Source organism: Lupinus angustifolius, chromosome LG18, assembly GCF_001865875.1.
Source record: "Lupinus angustifolius cultivar Tanjil chromosome LG18, LupAngTanjil_v1.0, whole genome shotgun sequence".
Taxonomy (NCBI): Eukaryota; Viridiplantae; Streptophyta; class Magnoliopsida; order Fabales; family Fabaceae; genus Lupinus; species Lupinus angustifolius.
In genome coordinates this window covers 15,096,519-15,119,645 of record NC_032026.1, presented here as the reverse complement: position 1 = coordinate 15,119,645, position 23,127 = coordinate 15,096,519, and the positions used below count along the sequence as shown (strand labels likewise).

At 31.5% G+C, this 23,127-nt stretch overlaps 3 protein-coding genes and 1 long non-coding RNA gene across 4 annotated transcripts in view; 2 read left to right on the top strand and 2 right to left on the bottom strand.

The window, feature by feature from the left end:
• LOC109332213 lies at positions 2,957 to 4,309 on the bottom strand. Its single transcript, XM_019567111.1, has 2 exons — positions 3,730 to 4,309; positions 2,957 to 3,428 (listed from the first exon to the last, which is right to left on the bottom strand). The coding sequence occupies exons 1-2, from the start codon at positions 4,244 to 4,246 to the stop codon at positions 3,346 to 3,348; spliced, it is 600 nt and encodes a 199-aa protein (XP_019422656.1). The 5' UTR covers positions 4,247 to 4,309; the 3' UTR covers positions 2,957 to 3,345.
• The window catches only part of LOC109332781, a 24,856-nt gene continuing 8,269 nt past the window's right edge, over positions 6,541 to 23,127 (top strand). Inside the window, exons 1-2 of the long non-coding RNA XR_002105940.1 lie at positions 6,541 to 6,551; positions 21,186 to 21,195. This is a non-coding gene — a long non-coding RNA (uncharacterized LOC109332781). The remainder of the gene's footprint in view (positions 6,552 to 21,185; positions 21,196 to 23,127) is intronic.
• LOC109332778 lies at positions 14,444 to 16,125 on the top strand. Its single transcript, XM_019567808.1, has one exon. It carries the CDS (start codon positions 14,672 to 14,674, stop codon positions 15,848 to 15,850), a length of 1,179 nt encoding a protein of 392 aa, XP_019423353.1. The 5' UTR covers positions 14,444 to 14,671; the 3' UTR covers positions 15,851 to 16,125.
• The window catches only part of LOC109332775 (zeaxanthin epoxidase, chloroplastic-like), a 6,394-nt gene continuing 3,806 nt past the window's right edge, over positions 20,540 to 23,127 (bottom strand). The window contains exons 8-16 of the mRNA XM_019567804.1: positions 22,876 to 22,990; positions 22,663 to 22,766; positions 22,456 to 22,501; positions 22,277 to 22,341; positions 22,083 to 22,169; positions 21,720 to 21,774; positions 21,545 to 21,633; positions 21,371 to 21,455; positions 20,540 to 20,819 (exon numbers count right to left, since the gene is read on the bottom strand). Of these exons, the coding sequence (XP_019423349.1) occupies positions 20,739 to 20,819; positions 21,371 to 21,455; positions 21,545 to 21,633; positions 21,720 to 21,774; positions 22,083 to 22,169; positions 22,277 to 22,341; positions 22,456 to 22,501; positions 22,663 to 22,766; positions 22,876 to 22,990 (727 nt within the window). The 3' untranslated portion in view covers positions 20,540 to 20,738. The remainder of the gene's footprint in view (positions 20,820 to 21,370; positions 21,456 to 21,544; positions 21,634 to 21,719; positions 21,775 to 22,082; positions 22,170 to 22,276; positions 22,342 to 22,455; positions 22,502 to 22,662; positions 22,767 to 22,875; positions 22,991 to 23,127) is intronic.

The window sequence follows — 23,127 nt, the reverse complement described above, 5'->3', positions numbered from 1 at the left end:
CTATATTCTATAAATAATTGATATTTAAATTTTTACGTGTAAAGTTTTTAATATATATTTATATATGTTATTATTTAAGAACAATTTTTTAAAATTAACCAAATTTGCATGTCCTATAATTGACGTCAGGTTAATTAAAAAACAATATCATAGTGAGAAACACTATAAAAAACAAAAGTTGAGATATTAAAAAGTAAATAACATTATTTGTGTATATTGTTTTTTAGATGGATTGAATATAATATACATCCAAATGGCTATATTGACCGATATTTATTGGATACAATGAAGTATTCAAATCTATCAATTATTAAAACTTAATCATTAGATCATATCAACTTATATCCATTAACTCTAACGAATGAATTTGGATAAATTTAATTTTATTATATTTTGACATGTTCTGTATTGTAGTTAATTTTATCACATCTACAGTAAACAAGATCTTTTGTCAATAGGTACACGATGGATCTTTATTTATTTTTTAGGGGAAGATTTTTACGATGATCTTAACAAAATATACATACTCTTAATTATATCTCGCCTCTAACTCTAAACAACTTTAAATTAGAGTTAGAATATATGAAAGGAAATAGGTTGCATGTTCAGACTTCAAAGTTCACTTAACTTTGTTTGTTTTAAATTTGCCTTCAATTGTTGTCACTTCAATTAATACATTTATAGCTAAGTTAACTGCATGTGATCTACCCATCTTATTCGAACCACTTATGTTAGGTTTTGCTGTAAACATCTTCTGTCCCAAAAAATATATTACTTCATGTATTACTATTTATAATTGGTCAAACAAAATTAATTATTAAATTTTCAACTGAAATGTTTTCTTTTCCAATTACAAATAGTGACACAATTTATGGGATAACACATGTGTTTCACTTTTTTCTTTTTTGGATAGTATGGAAGTTAATCATTCAAGGTGAGTGATGGTTGCCTATAGGTCTTCCTCACATGAGCGTAACAACACTGATTATAAAAAAAATTATTCTGTCACTCATGTTGCTTTCTCTTTTCTTTGATACAATTAACTTTTACACGCCAAGAAAACAGTAGGTGAGGACAAATTTTAGTATTTGAATTGAAAAGAGAACTCAATCCGAATGGAATTTTTTAATTGGAAATTAAGTTTATCTTTTAATTTGAGTTTTCTTTCGTTGATTTTTTTTACCCATTTTTATTTAAAACTAATAATTTACTTGGGCGAGTCTTCTAACTTCCTTTTCCCCATGTTTTTTTTAACATAAATTAATTTTTTTGGTATATATCACTAACTTCCGAATCAAAAGATTTAGAACATTCATCTATTAAATTTCTAAAACTGTACCATTAAAAAAACAGATTTGAAGTTTGAGAACTAATAAAAACACCTTAGATGAGCAACTTAAGTGATAAGTATTAATTAAGTATATAAAAGAGTTGTATGTAGTAATATTATAACATGGGCTTAGTTTAGCCATATGGGCCTATTGGGGATGCACAGCATTTGTGTTAAATGATGAAGGGCTAGGTCAGGCCTACTGACTAGTAATAATAGAGAACAGATACGAACAAGAACAACGAAAAAAGTTAAAATAGATAACATTGAATATCAAAATATCACATGTACGTTCTCCAAGTAGTGATACTGAAAAAGAGAGTCTTATCTATGTACTTTCGGATTTCACTTTCTTAGCAAAAAATAGGTCGCATATATATTGTTTTAGTGAATTATATCATCTGAGTAAGATCTTGCTATAAAATTGAAATCATTAAAAAAAAAAAAAAAACAATTCATCACACTAATCCATATTAATACTAATAAAACGTTGGTCTACTGTATAAACCTCCCGTTGAATCATTAGAAAGACTAAAAAGTGAAATGTTCAATTTCTTTAAGCAACACTTGTTGAAATGAGTATATATATAACATTAAAATAGATTAGTTTCTTATCCAAATTTTTTTGAAAGAATAAAAAACTTGAGATGACATTTTGAGAAGGAAATATTATCTCACTTTTTCTTAAGTTAATTTTGACACCATTCTAATAACCATTTTTTTCGCATCACCTTTTCATTCCATTTTATTTACTGTCATTATATTTCTTTTACCATTAATTTGAAAGATGCAGAAATGTGTAGAAAAAAGAGACATAAGATTATTATTTGTGTAAAAAACAATAGTGTAATAAGAAAACATTGCATTGTTTGTTTTCTCTTCAAATTTGGGCGAGTTCTAGTTTTTAAACGTTATTTAATATTTTTTATCTTAATAAATAAGGTTATCTCTATCCATGACTTATTTTTATATTTTATATTTTATATTAACAAGCATATTAAAATCATCACAAAATACAGAGAGAGAAAATCTGTGTATGTATCATAGCAAAACATTCTTGTGTGGATTTACAATTGCTATTTCATTTTGTTTTCTCTATTTAACATATCTCTAAGTAATAATCAAGAGTAGTTAAAAACAGGATTTGAGCTACGTGGTTGTTCATCTTTTCATTTCAATAATTCCTCGACGAATTGGTGTTTAAACACCAAGTAATTTCCCTCTAGCTACCATATTTGGCAGTACACAGATTCAATATTAAAACTTGAAAATTTGAAAAGTACCTTATATAAAAGTCAACTTGTTCCATTCCCCTAAGCCTCTTGTCGCAGAAAAATCGTTGGAAGGAGTCATAACATATTAGAAAGAAGAAACAGCAAGAGACACAAAGTTGCCAGCACCAAAATATTCCAAATCTTATTATCCCTTCAAAGTTGAAACTAATTTCAACCTTCACTTTCTTGCTTTCCACGAAATGAATTGGCCACGTTCTAACTCAGCCCATGTTAGAAGTGCACGGCGTATCCCTCGAAAAAAGTCAATGCTTTGTCAGAGTTACTAGATTGTTATGTTCTTCTTTCTATTTGCCTTGCATTGAAAAAAGTAGCAACTCCAACTACAAATTATAATACTAGCAACACTGGTTTCGAATGCAGTACAACATATTTTGTCTATTTTCACAAAGATTTCTCAAACAAAAAATAACCAAATACAGAAGCATAATATATTATTTATTATTATTGTATATACCTCAGTCATAATAATAGACAAGAACAACAGTACAAAACAATAGCTGTCAACAGCCCTACATTTAATACCACCAAAATGAACAAACTAACTAAGGTGGGTTGGGTTCAGTGAGGAATTATTGTCGTTTATATTACACAGGTAGAAACTACGACGTTGTTTTGTTAACTTTGGTAACCCTGGTTTGGTTCCAAGGTTAATCCCATATTAACAATGATAATAATCACAATGCACCCACCACCACCATCACCTTCATCATTGTTAATCATTCATTTTGGACTTTCACGCACTCTGCAAGCAACAACCTGAGCCCACTGCCTCAGCCTCGTCTTCACCGTTTGAGGATTGTCACCTTCATAAAACAACAACTACTAGATTAGTTTCATTTAACCAAACAAAGTTAAACAAAACAGAGTTTGTGAGATACTAATCCGAATTAAATACTGATAATTACGATTTAATTTGAAAGTAAATATAAAAAAAACTGTATGAAAGCGTGATTTAGCTTAAGCAACAGTTTCAGGTTTGAACTTTGAACTAATAACTGTTTTACACTTTTACCTTTGTTTGAGAATTGAGAGTAACCTTATCCGATTTGAACATGAATACCTAAATTACGATAAACAAAAAAGAAGATTAAGAATATGAATCACCGCTAGTGAAGATGGTGGTGTGAGGGCTATCATGAGGAGAGACGGTGGTGTCGGAATCAGAAGCAGCTGACGAAAACGACGACGTTGCAGATGCGTTCTTAGGAGCGAGAGAATCGTTGTAATTCTTATTAACAGCGTGGTATAGGCCAAGAGCTGGTAAGGTATCAGAAAGACGCTGATCCAATTCCACATCTGGCGAAGATTCGAACCCAAAACCTAATTCAATACAAGCCTTCAATTCATCCACATCCTCATCAGTCACGCTCGAAGTACTACGGTTCTTCCAGTTCCCTTTGCGACGGATCCACGCCTCGTCCCGATCCGAATCTGGCGACCACGACCGCTGTTTGTAAAGCGAGGTAGCGGGTTGCTGAAACTGTGGACGGTGGAGGAGAAACGCCGGTATCGGCGCGTGAGAGTCAGGTTCAAAGTCAAGGATGGTTGTTGAACACAGTTCGGTGGTGCTGGGGTGTTGCGGTGGTCGAGGAACATCGGAAAGAGAATTAGTTAGCGCCATAGCTTATTAGGTTTTTCTGATTTTTGAATTGAGAGAAAATGATGAGAGTGGCTTTAAGGGTGTGTGGTGGGAGAACAAAAACTTGCCTTATGTATATTTGAATTTGAGATAACCAAAAAAATTCAAAGTTTCAAAAAATTAATCAGAATTGATAATGCATTAAAAACGTAATCTTAATTAATATTATAATATTATTATTATAATACATTAAAAAAGTAATTTTATTTTCATTCATATTTATCTATTCATTTCAAGAATATTCTAATTTATAATGTGTAGAAATTAAACGATGCATTAGTCCTTATTTTTAGTATTTATTCGTATTTAACATTTTATTGTTTTACATGAGGACTGAAAAAAGTAATGCTCATATAGAAAAATATTATAGTAAGAGGACATAATAAATATTATCTAATCAAAAACTACTTTTCCATTATTAAATGAGTATTACGATTTATATTATATCTGTTCAAATGTAAAAACCTTTACTTGAAAATTGAATCTCTATCCTTTTTCTCAACATACATAACAAGTTAAAAAAAGAACACACCTTAATAAATACTTTAAAGAGAAAAAAAATGTATTTACCTACTCTTAAAAAAACATATATGTTCTTTTAATTATTATAAACTTTTAAAAAATAATTCAAATTAATATTAAATGATATAGTTAGTGTGGATAAATTTTTAAACTCAAAATACATTATTACACTCAACTTCAAAAAACAAAAAACATGTGGCATGCTGAGTTATTAAAAAATCGATTACACGTATGCACTCGAAGGAGTAATTAATATGTAACAAAAAAAGAAGAAGAAGTAATTAACTTCTGTTGATGAGATGATGGATAGGTATGATGTTTCTTTCATCGGTCCATGTCATGATTACCTATCCTCTATCTATTCACTCACCTTTCCTCTATATTTTATAAGTGATGGAGATGAAATTATTTAAAGACAACCAATAAAATCTTGACAATTATTGACAATATATTAATATTTTAATTTTAATTTTAAATGATATCACCAAAAATTATAAAATATATTTATCTCCAAATATGACATATTAACATGTGTCTCTGTACCAATTTTTGTCTTTTCCGTTATAATGAGTGAGATATAAAAGATCTCAATTCCCTTTAGTTCCCCTTCTTGAAAATCCACGTCATTGTTTTTCAGTTTTGCAATACATTGAAAACCCAAGTCTTTTTTTTCTCTCTTCAGCTGCTGAGTTTCAATGTATTCATTCTTTCAAAGCATACTTAATTGGTGAATGTCTTGAGCTTTCAATACGAGATTAAAGTATATCCCAATTTTCAACAACTTTTAATATATTCATCTCCCTCTTTCATAGGAAAACATTTGTTGTCTAATAAATTGTGTCACTACATGTATTATAAATTTATGTTTAATTGAAAAAATAGTTTGAAATTAAAAAATTAATTATTAATTATTTTTCTAACCAAGCACAATTAATGATATATACAATGATACAATTTATAAAACAATATATGTGTACTACTATTTCATTGGGTGTGAGAGTGTTGTTCCAACGCATTCCTGATTGAAACGTACTAAGAAATAACGAAACTTTCTATGGTAACAGCCACCAAAATCCTTGTTTAGGAAAATAAGACCTTTTGTATTGGGACTTCTATATCAGTTAGTAAAACAAATTCAATAATTAAAACTATGGTTTGGCAATAAACCAAACCAACTTTGGTATTCGTTTGAAATTCGATTCGTTATTTAACTCGATAAAGTGCTTCTATCTATAAGGTGTTGAGTCTGATTGTATGCAAGGTAAAAATATACACCAAAACTTGAGAAATGTAGCATTGCCTCATAAATTATTCTGGTGCTCACTAACAAGATGTTGATTTATTAGTATAAGGCATGGCTAGATTGTCAAGATGACCAAAAAATTAATGGTTTGATTATTAAGAGAGACAATCACATACCCCAAAAGAGAATAGTTTCTCACTTGGAATACGTACTAAAAATATTAGGCTAGTCAAGACCACTAGTATAATTTCCTTTCTTTAATTCTCTGTGAATTCCTTTTTCTCAAGTAATATTTGTTTGTTTATTTTCATAAAAGGGTTTGTGTCTAACCTATTGGGTTTCTTTATGTTTGGGCTTTCCTAGGTTGATTGAAAAATGCACATTACATATTTAACATATTTATTTTAGTTATTATAAATGCATTCTTCAACATCTTCTCGTGTAGTGCATTACTTTTGGTTTGCGCTCTACTAGTTCTTTTCATGTGTGGAGGATCTACTTGTTTTTATGTTGAATATATTAGTTCGACATAATCTATGGAACTGTTTGCCTACGCAGTACAAAAGGACATTGCTACAGAAATCGCTAAGAAAAGGGAGCAGCAGCCTCATAGGGGAAATTTACTAGAACATGGTGTCAAAGAATTTTACTAGAGCAACTACAATGATAAACCATTTACTTTTTTATTTTATTCTTACATATTATTTCATAAAAAATAATATACACATTTCTTATAATAATAAATATTATTCTTATTTGAGTCTCACAAACTACTCTATTCTTATTTTTTTGTACTACCAAAAATATTTCACACATTTTTAGGTCAGGAGCTAATCATTTTCGGATACATAACTAACCATTCCAACAAGTATTGCTCATCAGTATCAAACCCTTGACATTTTAGTGGACCTGGATCTACCCAATTTTTTAGCTAAATATATACATTTTTTGTTCTCTTTCTATGTTCGTATTTCTCTCTCATTATTCTTATTTAAGAACATAATTTATAAAATAATAATGATATAATAGAAAATAAAGTAAAATATTCTTATTTTATTACAAACAAGTTGAAAATAAGTAAGTTATTCATGAGAGACACAATTTCCATTTTTTAAATTTTCCCAGTGAAATTGTGGCTCTCAAGCTGCGATTTCTTCCAAAGTAGTACCTCAAAATTAAAACGATTTCTATTTTTTTTTTGTCTTCACAAAATCGTGGATCAGAAACACAATTTAATTTATCCACGAAATCGTGGGATTGAAGCCATGATTTCATTTTCCTTTTCGGCAAAATTGATTTGCACCCAAAGCATCCAACCCATGCCCCTTTTGATAACTATGCCATTTTGCCAAATGGGCCTCTTCCTCGTTCGATGTCACCATTGCTAGCTTCTTGATAGGTCTTGTGTGGTTCCTGATGCAAATAGAAATATTTCTAAACTAAAACCAATCATTTTCAGTAAAGTTCATGGCATTGTAAACTTAATTTAAAGATATGGTCAATTTTACAAGTTCTTGACCAAGGATTGGTATAAAAAAAGCAATGTGTTATATATTTTGGTGAATGGTGTTGCTTGTCTCGTGTGCGTGAATATATGCGGGAAACAAAAAAAAATATGATGTTACTTGCTCATTATGAATTCTGGCTAACAATTTCGAAATATCTGCAAATAGTTTTTGCTGCATTTCATATTCCCGAATAATTTTGAGCCAGTACAGTAGGGTATGTAGTAGTGTGTTGCTCATATAAGGAGACATATAACCATGTGAATTATCATTTTGACTAACTATTTACATATACTTTTAATCTGACGTTTTTTTGCATTAAATTAATAGTTTCGGTGTTGAATCATCTAAAAATATTAAAATATGTTAGGACTTAAGCCACATTAACCCAAAAGATTAGTATATTAGGTGGCAAAGCCTCATGACTTAATATTACATTAAGTTTGTTATTCTATTCAATGTGAAACTCTTAACATTGCCGTCTCATTAAAGATCGATATCTACAACGACTTTCACTCTATTTATATTAACATGATGGTAACACTTTTTTTTAGGGGCTTCACTCATCTATAAGTATTTAATAATATACCTTCTATGTAGCATTTTCTATGATACATGATATAGGAACGTTGGTTGCACGTATCGAAACTATTATTATAACTTTCTGGATAGAGAATCGAGGCAACAAACACAAATTACCACTTGACCATGAGGTATAGGCTTTTTTGGTCATCTAATCTCGTTTCAGGCCTGGAAATAATATTTTAATAATTTTAGCAATTTATGTTTTATTTCTTTTTCTGGATAATTTTGCATTAGGTTTTCCATTAGGTATTTAAACATTTTTGGCAATATGACAATGACTTTTATCTTACCTTCATAATAAAATTCGAGACTTTCCTATTTCTGGTGGATTCCAGAATTCTATCGACCAGGGTTGTCGCTTGCAAACTTGTATTCTCATCTAGGTTTGATGCTTGCTAACTACACTTCGTGATTCCGACTGCATCAACACAACTCCCAATAAAAGATACTAACATTACAATTTAAACATATGATGTGAGTCTAATCCAAAAGATTAATCTATTAGGTGAGAAAAACTTATAGTTTGAATACCACATTAAATTTATTATTCTACCTTATGTGAGACTACTTACAAAATCCTAGTCACATTTGGATGAAAACAAAATACTTTTTCACCAAGCAGGTGGGAAACTATTATTCTCTATTCTTTTTGGGCCACAAAGTTGGTATTTGATACTGTTCATGACCAAAAAATATACCAACTTGTATTCACCAATGGCACATGAAAGAAGAGCTTTATGTCAAGATCCATTGTAGTTAGATTACTTGTGTAATTATTAATTGGGATCAGGCTTAGTTGCTAACAGTGACATATTTAAGTACTTTAAGCGATATCTTAATTTTCAATCTTTATAGGCATCATTGAATTTAAAAATAATTACTTGTGGGTAATGGATGGATTCTTTAAAAATAATTCATTAATAAAATGTTAATATAAGTCCCGATATAGCACTGGTGAAAGAAAAAGGAGAACATTGAAAAAGAAAGCCAGTGTGTTTTAGTTAAATAGTAAAAAGTAATACCTGAAGTAAGAAAAGCAAATATTTTACTCTCTAGTGATCCTTACTCCAATTTGAAGCTGTCAATTTTTAGCATATAAAATAGACAAGTGGACATGTCATCGAGTAAACAGATTCCATTCTACCTCAACCGTGAATAGTTGTTGGCATAAAAAAAGAACTCGAAGATATTTATATGTGGCAACAAGATACGATGGAAATCACCTGTCTTAAATCTTAAATGATGTTATACTCTATGTCCAAGTTAATCATAATGTTTAATTTTTATTTTATCCACATGTTAATATATGATTGACTTAGGACATAGAATGAGACACCATTAGAAATAGGTGATCCTCTTCCGCAACCAACGATCAATTCATGAATTGCCGAACGCTACCTTTGATGTGTATGGCTTGTAAATTTATATAGCTACAAGCTTCTTTTCGTGACCCTTCCCTACTTTCTCTTTAGGCATTTCTTGAACCACACGGGATTTTTCTAATATGCAATCGATCTTAAAAAGTTAATCACGTCTAAAACTTCACTTTATTCCATCCTTTTCACAACCCACGCGTTTTCCATAGGGAAAGTGATTGGTGTTCATTAATTTATCGCTTCATTTATAGCCTTTAACCTTCTATTCTCACCTTTACTTGATACCCACCTCACTTTATTTTAAGAAATAACACTCTTGGAATATATAACTATATGTTTATGCTCACACGAGGGGTCAATAATCTTGTTAAAAACTAGAATCTAATCTAGCTTGCTCCTATCTAGCACTAGCATCAACAAATGTATAATTCGTAGATAACATCTAATTCCCTATTCTCTCTCTCATACTAGCTAGCATTTCTCTTGGACACTTATTCTTCTTTTTTCCGCTTTCCCCACTAGAAATGATTAAGCCTTTTTTGGGTTGTCTATAATTTAATATATATATATACATGAAGCAACTATATTACAATTCACCAATTATATATCTGAAAGACTTTTACTTTACATCTCTCCTTGAAGACCCTTAATCAGTTTGACCCCCACTTAGTTAAATTAATACAGGATCAAAGTTATATAAGCACATGGCTGACGTATCTTTTGTCCCAAGGTTGAAAAATATAGAACTATAACTGAACTACAACTGTTTTTTCTTTAAAGGTTGAAAAATTAAACCATATATTTTGGATTATATGGTTTATTGAAGTACTTATTTATTTATTTAATTTGTTTCTAATCTATTGATTTTAAGAACCCTAATTAATGTAAGGTTGGATATTAACTCATGGAACTTAACGATTAGGTAAACATTAAAGCGAGCCCAGTTTGAGTTAAGAAATAAGTTAGACTAGTAAGGGTGTGTTTATCAAATAAACCCAAAAGGGTGTTAGCGTAGTTTGATATAAAAGAATGATAGTTCAATATTTAAAGAGAACACTAACAAAATGGAGATACTCAGAAACCGAACTTAAGCTTTGCCAATGTAACGTAAACAAAAACACACACCAAGAACAACTATAGTGGTACCAAAGCCCTTGTCTCAATAGTTTATGGTCCCAAATTCTTCCCACCCGACCACAAGCAATTTGGTTAAATGTCAAGTACCCTATGCCATATAAATGGAAAATGAGAGCGACACATGCATTTTGGAATTTTATTAAGGAATAACCGGTAGGATTATTGTTTTGACAAATCTGTTGTTAAGAAGCAAATGGTTGTTATAGGTTAATTTAATTGGAAAGACAAGCAAGCAATGTATGGAGAATCCTTAAATGGTTCTTTATTAACACAACCATAAAATTATTGGCCGTTCCTTCTAGAATTTCTTCATTTGTAGCTTACGATAAGGCCAGTGATCATGCTACTTGGTTCATGCCTTTCTTGAAAGCCCTCCGAATCCAAATCTTAAACCAAAGTTTTGTAGCTACGGTACTATGTGTTCAAGAAAAAGACCATGCAAACTTGTTGGTCATGAACAATAAGCTACTTCCAAGAAAGCCTAACCCCACAAACTTCTGTTATGTTTTTATTCTTTTTATAGTCTTCTTTTTTGTTTTTACGAGGAGGTAAAACACAGCTATATGTTGAGGTTTAAACTCAGATCAGGTGTTCATGCTTAATGTATGATAGTTATATCAACATATCTGACTCTTGGTAATAGCCGAACTAGTTGATGAAAATCATCCTCTGAAACAAAGCACAATGAGAAATAAAAACAAAATGGCAGTACCCAAAGGTGCTTTTCTTGATAAAGCAAGTTAGAAAAATGGACCCCAAAAGTGCAACAAAGTCAGATTAGTAACATAGAATAAGAGAGGAATGAGTGGCGTTGAAGTTGCTTCTAAACTAAGACGAGTGCAGGTGGATCGTTTTCTCAATCAAGTAGTAAAAGGATTCTATGTGCAGGTGGGGCTTTGGCTTTTGGTGATTACCCTAGGGGTTATTTTATTCTACTTCATACAATATTCCACAAGATTTATATAATTTTTATTTTATTTTTATGCAACATATCTTATTATTTTTCTCATTTACTCATATTAAAAGCTTTCATTATCTTTATTTTTTTGCTTTTAATAAAATTACTCATTAAGGAATATTAAATGAGACCATGAATGTAATTTTGTAATTTTTTTACAAAATGATAGAAAAGATAATTACTTTTATTGATATGTACAATTTAGTCAAAATCATCTTATAAATAACATCAAATAAAATATATCACTCTGAAACTAGATACAATGATAAGATTGTTTGGTATGAGATCTGAAAATCATGTCTTTAAATTCTAAAAATGGCATATCCCCTATGCAAATTTATACTTCTCAAATCCATTAGGTTAGAGATAAGAAGCTATTCATTATGAGTGATTGAATATGTTCTTTGTTCAACCTGTTAAAAGTACATTAGGTATTTCAACCTGCATGTAATTAAATTTACCGACCAAATGATCATTTTCAAATTTTAAGCATGTTCAATTTCTTTGATGATAATAGCTGTTCTTTCTCTCCTCAATTCCCTCTTTTTGCGCCAATGTCTTTGGGGCTTATAGTTTAGCAATAGTATATTGCAGTTTGGGAGAATATTAGTTTCATAGACATGTGCTTAGGGACATAAAGTGACCGTTAATATGCAATTTGACATCTTATTTAATTTAAATAAGTACTTATATAACGCCTTGCAAATAAATCAGTAAAAAATGTTTTACATATGAAGATTTGATGACACTTCATGGATTTCGTGTATGTAAATATGAGTAGAGATTGGAATAGAATAGGTCAAAAAGTACGGTTGTGTTTTAAACTTAAGATTAGAGCTTGTTCTATTAGTTTATCATAGGTCAAATTTTAGGATTTAGAGCCGTAATAATCTACTTATAAGTTTGGCTTGATTTATGATTATATTTAATGGTCTACTATTTAATAAGATTTGTAAATCCCTTTCATATATAAATAAGATGAGAGTAAAGAAATTAACTACTTTCACCTACAAAAAAAGATCAATATACACATATTGACAAAGATATAAGTAAATGTATATGGAAGATTATGATTTACTTGAATTATTTAGTGGGATAAACTTTTAGAAATAATGAGCCGATCATAGGTTAGACCTAATAAAAATTAAATGTTAATTGAGTCGTAAGTCTTTATCGAATAGTCTAACTTATTCGATCTCATCATTAATTATAAGAGGACATCAAAATATGTTAAATTATAAAGTAGTGTTATTTGTATATTATTTAATCATGCACGGGCTAGTTTATTTTGGGTTATCCCAATTATATTCACTTATCAAGGTTAATATATGTTTACTTATCCAGGGCTTTTATAAGTGAGGTTTGAGGCTAAAACACCGTGAAAATTAACGAGTGGGAGCATGTGCAAAAAGGCTTTATTAGCCTACAGTTTCAGCACTTCTCTTTACATGTACAAGTTAATGCAACATCTTTATCCTAATTAACGTTCATATAGTTTCTTTCTTGACTTTTTGACATTAATCTATGTTTGACCAGTGGGGCTCTTCCTTGATTATCTCTCTAATGTCAAATCAACGGTGGTGCTGCTCCCTTAAAAAGAACAATTAAGTACAAGCATTGTTTTATCTTTTTGATATAAATTCAACAATAGTGGCATGAGTATAAAATTAACTTGGGGAAGCCATCATCAAGTGTTCACATACAAAAGTACTTAATTGTAGGAAGCCACCATGTGCATGCTCCAATACTGCAAAGAGACGTTGAGAAATATTACAAAAATAAAATATGAGATGTAAAGATTTATAAACAATCAGTATATCATTCATCATGTATTTGTATTACTTTTTAAAATAATTTATAATAATAAAACAAGATAATAGATAATACAATAACAATGTATAAAACTCATATAATTCATGTATTTTTTTTTTCACTCACTCATAATCCTCATTCTATTTTGAAAGCATTTTTTAGGATTCCCCTAACTTTTTGGGTACTACTTTGGCAAACCTAACTGACAATATTAAAGTTTGACAATGTAGTACGAAATTGGGCAGGGATGAAACCTTTAAATTTTTGAAGAGTATTCAGAACCATGATATTTAACTATATGATTGGTGTTGTCTAACCAAAACTTTTTCAGACTTTGGATGTTAATCAATCAAGTATTAGTGAAATATGAGATGTTGATATGAAAGAAAAAAAGTGATTTGTGTCTTGCATTACTATTTTGTGGCATCCTTTTATTTTGATTTTTAAATAATAAATTCACGAGTAATATCCATTTATTATTGGCGGAAACTTTGGAGATTAAAAAAATAGATCTACGTGATTGAATCAATCCCCTTGTGTAGAGTGTTTGGCTTTGTGATAGTTATGGTTGAGGGTGCTACATTGCATTGTTGCAATCCAAATGCATTGTTGTGAACAACCACATTGATAAGAAGGTACATGATGGTTACTTCTCACCTATGCTTTTAAGTAAGGTAGAACTTTGGGAAGCAGTAGCAGAGGCACTGAGGCACCTTACCAGTGAAGGATTTAGGTTTGAAGTGTTTGTATATTAGCAATATCTAAATAGAAATACATGAACGTGGGACATTCTCATAAGGAATTATTAAAAATGTTAAAATTAATTTAAATTTAATATTTTTTACGATAAATTAAACTATCTCCATCTTTTTTTGAGTACACAAATATAAAAATTCGTCTAAAAATAATAATCACTTTGTGTATTTTGGATATGTTTTTAGGTTATGGCTATCTAAAAACATAATTTATGGTATTATAAACTGAAAAAGAACACAAAAATATGAAGAGGTGGAACTTATAAGCATCGTAAGTGGGGTCCACTGCATCGGCGCTATAAATACGGGAGGTTTCCCTACATGCCAAATCCCCCTTGTTGAAAACGAACCCCACAACAACCTCTTCCTTCAACCTTCACGTCACGAGTTTCTCTCTTTCTTCCTGAAATAGTAGAAAACAATAACCTACGGCACAGAAAGTGTGAGAAACTGAAACTGAAACAGAAATAAACAAACCCATTCTCACCCATATCACCTCTTCACTTAACCCACAATGGTCGACGTGGACCGTAGGATGACCGGTCTCAACCCGGCTCACATAGCCGGTCTACGTCGCCTATCGGTTCGAGCAGCATCAGTTTCTTCATCATCACTCCGACCACGCAACGGCGTCGTTTCATTCTCTTCTTTAGTCGATAAAGTAATAACTCATCTCCGAAACAAAGGTATTCATGTTCAACAAGGCCTCACTGACGTTGAGTTCGCACGCGCTGAAGCTGAGTTTGGTTTCGCATTCCCACCGGATCTACGCGCCGTCTTGGCTGCCGGTTTACCCATCGGACCTGGATTCCCTGACTGGCGCGCCGCCGGAGAAAGGCTCCACCTTCGGTCCTCGTTGGATTTTCCGATCGCTGCGATTTCATTCCAGATCGCGAGAAATGCCTTCTGGTCTAAGTCGTGGGGCCCGCGACCATCTGAACCGGAGAAAGCACTTCGCGTGGCGAGGAACGCGCTTAAGAGAGCTCCACTTCTTATACCTATCTTCAACCATTGCTACATTCCTTGCAATCCTTCACTTGCTGGAAACCCTGTTTTCTACATCGACGAGAATCGGATCTTCTGCTGTGGTTTCGATCTCTCCGATTTTTTCCAGCGCGAGTCTCTGTTTCGGAGCACCGAATCCGACCCGAAGATGATGAAGCAGAGATCCGTCAGCGAGAAATCCTCGGTTTCTTCAGCTGTTTTCTCACGGAGGAGTCTGGACGCCGGAGGGAGAACACCGCGGTGGGTAGAGTTTTGGACTGACGCCGCCACTGATCGAAGAAAGAGAAATTCGATGTCATCGGCGTCGTCTTCGCCGGAGAGATTTTTTGAGATGCCACGATCAGAAACACCAAGTTGGGTGGAAAAGTATATAGGACAAATAGGGTCGGTTTTGAAAGCTGGTGGATGGAATGAATCGGATGTAACCGAAATAGTTTCGGTTTCAGCTTCGGGTTTCTTTGAAGAGGAAATGGTGGTTTTGGATAATCAAGCTATGTTAGATGCTCTGCTTTTGAAAACGGATCGGTATTCCGATTCGCTTCGAAAAGCAGGGTGGAGCTCCGAAGAGGTGTCGGAAGCGTTAGGATTCGATTTTAGACCGGAGAAGGAACGGAAACTTCCTAACAACCTATCTCCTCAACTCATGGAAAGAATAGAAAAACTGGCTCACTCAGTTTCCCGGTCATGATCATACTTAGAAACACTTCTATTAACATTTTTTTCCCCTTTTTCAGTTAAACAAAGTTTAATTTACTTCTTTTCTGTTTTAAGGCATAGGGGTTTGCATTTCCCTGTTTTGGGTAAAAGCCTAAGAGGGGTGAGGAATTGGGGAAACGTCTTGTACTGTGAAACAAAATGCACAAAATAGTTGAAATGGGTTCAAAATTAGTAACTATATATTTATTCGTTATTATGATAGGATCACCTACGTTATATAAATGATAAATTACGGTTGTCTATAGTTAAACGAAAATATTCTATTGTTATTATTTTACTTTCCCCCCTTTTATCTGGTGCTTTTGTGATGTTCTTTACTTGGTTGATTGTATTGTGGATTTGAACGAAACTGTAAAAGTGTTTAGCTTAGCACTCTTGCTTCAAAATGTAATGCTAGCACACGTGTGTTAGTCTTTATCTGCACATAGATAGATATAGTTTTAACTGAAGATAAAAATATCTGGCAGTAAATTTTATACAATAATATTATTACTACTATTTATAGTTAATTATTATTGGATTTTCAAAAAACATAACATAGATAACTATGTCATGTTTTATCATTGTTATCAGTTAAGTAAGCTATCATCCACATCTATGTGAGCTAGACCTTATTTACTGATAGTGTGTCATGGCCTTATAAGTTGGGGAGTACGTGACGAAGGTACAATGGAACAATTTTGAATCAAATATACTGGCAAATTATTTAAAAGTATTAGTTAACTTTTTTTAAACTTTATCTTCATTCTTTTTTATTATTATAATAATAATAATTATTATTTAATTGCACGTACTAGCTAGACATAGTAAATTATTTTAATGAATTAAAGGAAAAATAAAAATTAATTACGTTAAACAATGTTTCCTTATATTCGAAATTATTTCATAATTATAAAACTTTAAAAACGGATAAAAATATTATTATAGTGACTTTTACGATAAAAGTATTATATTGATTTTGTTTCCTCCTAAAAAAATGAATTTCCTTGGAATTTGGAAAAGCATATGAACGCATGTATGGTTTTAGGCAGAGATATCTGACATACAAAGGCCGTAGTTCTTACAACGATAGGAGTTTGATTTGTTAAAATAAAGTTAAGAGGTAGTATAATATAAAAAGTTGAATTTTAAATTACTCTAAATAATAGATTAACTAATAATAAACATATATGTAGCCTAAATTCTTTAATTTTGTTACCAATTTAAGTCATAAAACTTTGGCATAGCCTTGATGGTGCATAGGGAAGGAATTAGGCAGAAGCAAGTGTTATTTAGAATTAGGATATGAAAGGGGCATGTATGGGATTAGATTTATTTCTTCATTTTTGGTAAATAAACTATTGAATATTTGAATTGGAAGTTAGTTAGTGATATTGAAATAGGGGCCACGTGATTGGGGAATTCCAAGTTGCTTCCCAAAGATTCCGTACGATCAGAGAACTTGAACCAATGTGCATGAAAGATGAAAAATGAAGCTTATACATTTAACTTCCAACATGTTAGCCCTTATCATTTGTTGTGTAATGAAAAATGAAGCTTGTACATTTTTGTGTATATTTGGTTACGGGTTTTGTCTTTCTTTATTTTGTAAACATTTTGAAGGAGCAGGGTTGTTATGACAACAAAAGTCAAATAAAAACAACCATTTTGATTTGATTTGATTGGCACTTTCTAATTTTAAATGAGTTGTATTACTTCAAATGATTTATGTTAGTTTCTTATAGTTTGCAAGAAAAATTACACAAATTTCATAAGAGGATATATCATCATCCCTTGTTAAATATTTAGCCTTTTTAGTATCAAGAAAATGAAGTTTGAACTTGGTTTAGTATAGAATCTTCCTTCTCTAATAAAACCTAATTATACTCACAATGACCCAAATTTTGATTAGTTTGAGCTTTCTTCTAATTTTATATCAAACAAGTATAGGCTAATTGTATAACACACAACTTTGATTTCGGAGGATTTATATGGTATTTAACATGAATGAATCTCATTAAAAAAAATTCAGTGAGATTTACCCATATGAAAAAATACAATTCCTACTACTAGTAATACTCTTGAAAGCTGAAAGAGAATATCTCATTCCTAAAACGTTTAAAAACATGAATACTTGAAGCCCTTTAATTAATTCATTAGCTAATTTTATTAAAATACGTTTAATTCAAACAACTACTAATATGTATGTTAGTGAAGTCAAATGCAACCACTAGAGTATTAAGGTTGTGAGAAGAATACATATATGATAGACATGAGTGAGAAATAGCATATAAAATGGAACAGAAAATATAGTGAATAAATGCAATCCTAATCGTATCTACCAAGTCACTGTTTCTGACTACATGCCACCTCCCTCGGTATTCACTACATACATCAATACATGATCCAGAATCTGACCGTTGCATCAAATTAGTTTTTTATATCTCAAATGTAAGTGTGATTAAATATATCGTAAAAAATTAAATTGTTATAGTATGTAAATTATAAGGACTTAAATTGTAGTATTTTACAGTTGTAATAAATAAAACCGCCATGCTATTTTTTATTATCTCTATATTTATATCATCAGCTGTTTTAATTTTATTTTTTCACAACCAAAATTTAAACACATAAATAATTGAAGTGTCATTTTGATAAGTTATTATTTTAAGTGGTAAAATAACAAAATGGATCAATGGCTGTCAGTTCTGTGACTGACTCATGTGCATGCAAATGCAATACCACCGCCCATGCTTATCTCTTTGCTCCTCGTGCCACCCTTATGGTATGACAAATTCTCATATTGTCTTAAATGATATATTCTCAAGTAAAAAAAATATTATACGTTTTATATATTTCTATAATAAATGTATTTTCCTCCGCTCAGTAATTACCTCATTTAATTTAAGTAACAATTTGTGAAGCTTAAATTTCAATTTGACTTAATATTTTTTTTGGTATTACTAAGAGACCTCACTTTTAGATAAGAAATTAATCACTTTTAGGTATGTGATTATCTAAATCTCTCTACTTCAGTGACCGCATATTACTTATCACACCTCTCCTGTTTTTCTACCTCTCTCATTTTCATCAAATTTTGGAGTATGTCTTCTCCGAGTAAAAATCATCTCCATTAATAGAGAGATAAATATTACAAAAAACAAACAAAAATAATATGGTAAGACATTTCTATACTTTATACACAATAGTAACAATTTTGTCATTAAAAATACATGTAAAATTATATACTTATCTCTTATCTCTGTACTAATGGAGATGTTGTCATCCCTTCCATTATTGTGGATTCCCATTTATTACTTAGTATGGAGTTGGTCTCTTCAATCGCTTTTGTGTCTGAGACACAACCCCTCATATCCAACCCCATCCTTCCAATTCCATTGTAGGCTCCACTTAATCTTAGCAATTATATTAAAATATATTATTCAAATCAAAGTTTAGACAAAGCAGAGGGGAGTGATGTGACTATGGACGGTGGTGGTGGTAATTAATGAATTTCTTCAATCATAGTAATATTATCATCTCTCACTATCTCAAATTCAATGTCATGTTGCTGGTGACGGTGGCCACTCCTCTCCCTTCTTTGAACTTTTATTCTTCTAGTCCAAACTTCCACCATTCTTCTTTGCTATGAGTTTGGTGTTTTATATGTCTACTTCTTACACTAGCGTGCCATTAGTAATAACTATTGGTACTTGTACCGTAAATTTAATCATCACATTTGATAGCATCACACCCTTTTATTTTTATGTATTAGGTCAAATTAATGCATATAATGTATTATAAAGTATACTAAAATGACTACTAATATTTGAATTTTTGGGATAATTTTAAACCCTCAATTAGAGGGATAAAACTTTTAAGATAAAAAATATGAGAGATTGAAATATATATTTATTTTAATTTTAATTTTATATAACATGTTATTAAATAAAAGTAATGGAATATCCATATTTTAGTGTATATGAAACATTTTCCATTATTAATTAATTGAAGGAGCAGCAATGAGTCTTGCATCTGTCGTGTCCCTGAATGAGTTTCGTATATTATGCTTATCACTTATCAGTTGTCAATGTCATCATACTCAGAAAACACACCAAAGTCATTCATGGACCATTGTTGAATTGTGAACATAAAAATCTGCACTTTTGATATGTAACTATCGAGGGGTCTATTCATTTGACTAATGAAAACACCCTTCAAATGAATACTGAAAATAACACCTTTCCAGAACTTTCTGCTTCATGTACAAGAATGCTGACAGAAGCCATTGTTGGGTGACTTCGGTCTACACTACCAATTACATTCATGCATTATTTTAATTAATATTTTCCAATTTGTGATCATGCCATGAATATGTGAATGATAATATACTAAGGAAATTATTATTGGCTGAAAAAGTTGGCTACTGTTTGCAAAAAATTGTATCTAAGGGTGTAAGTGGTTCCGGATTGAATTGCGTCGAGTTCTTGCATACCAATTTTTGCATACTTTATAATGTAAAGTCTTATTATCACATAATAAGTGATGAAGTGTGTACCCGTATGCATTGTCTCATTCCAAAGAATTCAAACCTTGTAACTATAGGAATAAAATTTTGCTAGGCTCAAGTAAATAGGCACAGATTGAACACAGGAAGAGCTACAAAGTGATAGAAGAAATGAACTCAACTTTATTTTCTTCTATCAATAAGTATATAGTTCCATTCTGTAAATCTCAATAAAAAATTCCTTTGACATGTTCAGATTCTAAATGATTGGCATTGTGGTATTATTCAGATAGCCTTATGACTCCAATTTTTGTGCTGCACAACCTTAATTTCTGTAGTTTAGAAGAAAAATTGTAACTAAACAGAATCAAAATCATACTGCTTGGAGATTTTGTGTTCCTTCCCTCTCAGTCACCCTTGGAGCAGATCTTGCCACCTTAACACGAAACGAAGCCTGAAAATAACTTCGATCTCAGACACTTGTAGTAATGCATCATTATATGTGAAGCAAATTGGCATAATTTTAGTGCACAAATGTTTTTTACACTCTTCTCAGACATTTACTTAAACAGAAGTAATTAACTAGTTAAAGTTGTGCATTGATTTAAAAATTCATTGAAATGTTTATTAAAAATTATCCTGTGTGGGAAAGTGTGTGTGTGTGTATGAATTAGAATCAACCTTCTTAAATCTGGTAATAGGAAAACAAACATAACATAATGAAGCTAAAGCATTTATGCAGATGTTGAGAATGTATAAGTGATTATTTTTGCTGGTGCAACCTGATTATTTAGTTACTTGAAAATTAATTGAGATTGAGATTAAAGTATGTTTACATTCACATCAACTGATTTATCTTTAATTTGAATATAAACCTTCATCATTGTAGTCAGTGATTAAAAGAAGTAACATAAAAGAAAAATAAATTTAGCAGCAAAAGACCAAATTTCCAATATGGATAATGCAACTACTTTTTTGAAGAAAACTAAAGGGATCATCTATTACCTTATCAGAACCAAACTCAACAACATAAGATGAGCGAAGACGAGTTGGATGATTTTGACGTAGCCTATATCGCCTTTTTTCATTGCTGAAAATAAAATGAGAATGAAACTAAATATACATTTTCAAGAATTTAAAACAAATAAAAAATAGTACCCTGACATTTCCTCAACTTACTCAGTAATCCAGGTTCCATATTCACCCCGCAAATCAGTCACGAAGAAGGCACCGTCTTTATAGTCAATTCGAGCATGGGTTTCAGAAACCTTAAAAAGAGAAACTTTGTTGCATTATGTTCAAGATCATTATGTCTAGAACCATGTTTAGTTCAGGTAATGATAAATTGTGTTACCCTGGGTAAAGATATCGAAATTGAATTGCCTATATAACTTTCTTGCTGCTTGCTACTGCAATCACAACAAATAATATAAAATGGGTTGGAAGTTAAAATAAAATATTTTCTATGATAATTGAGAATGGAAGATTCACACTATTTAAGATCAAGGAGAAAGAACTATGCCTTTGGTTTAAAATATACATCCAAAATATGTTAAGAAGTGTCAGGTTTTCAATAAATTGAATAAACAAAAATTCCAGAGTATGTCTTCCCAACATTTTCCTATTTAATCCAGAATCTGATTGAATAATAGATACGATTTCACAGTGTAATGTGATCATGTCAACACAGTGTAAAAAGGAGGAATTGTAGGCATACCCGATTATGTAGGGTTTCATCTCATCTTGACTTAAACATATAGGTTCCGAAAAACCTGCTTCATCTCCATGAGGTAATAAAAACCACCTATAATTCAAGCAAGAAGGATGCACAAAATAGTTATGTGATCAACATATATGATAGGCAATATACTAAGGATGAAGGTATTCATTCATATCAGCTCATGGACGTACTCTCCATCAATAGCGCGTTCAAGTGCATCATCGTCTTGAAACCATTTTTGTAACTGGTCGTTTGCCTACATAAATCGTCAAAAGCCTATTAGCATCAAGATCTAAACAAAATATAAAAGATCAGCTACCATTTCTTCTTCGTAAGAAAATAGAAAAGTATCTGTATTCGGGTGACGTACTTTGTCTGTGATCCTGCAACTTTGCGGTCTACCTTTAAGTTTTGAGCTGCAAAAGTAGAATCATTTTTCATGTTAGTCAATGATGGAAGAAAAATTGCAAAACTTGGAAGTACTTCAAAATTGTATGTTGCATGAGAGGATAAGAGTATTAAGAATAATTCATGACTAAAATTGTATAGCAAAGGAATATCTGTTTCATTTCATTACCTATTTCCACCTAAGACCCAGCTCAACATCAAAGGCATCACCTTATCAATAATAAACTTTCCTCCAATTGTTCCAGGATGTGGTATCTTAAACTTGGTCAAAAACTGCATAGGGAGGAAAGCAATCATAAATTTGTGTTGCGTAGGATATCAGTTTGAAGTTGTCACCTCTACGTTATTCTTCATTATCTCTTTTAAAAACTGAAGTTCTTACCTCTAAAGGGCCGAGACCAATACCGAGATATGGCCTGTATGTTGTAGCCATCTGAGCTGCCATTCTAGCCATTCCATGAACAATGGCTACTCGTACTCTTCTTTCTCTCTCATAGCTAATAGCAACAATGGAAATAGGACAAAACAATGCAACGATTCAGTAGAGAGATTTTTCTGACCGAATCACCAACCAATATGAAAATGATGTAAACTAATGAACTATTGACTGATGTGTGAAAGCATCTCTCTGTTC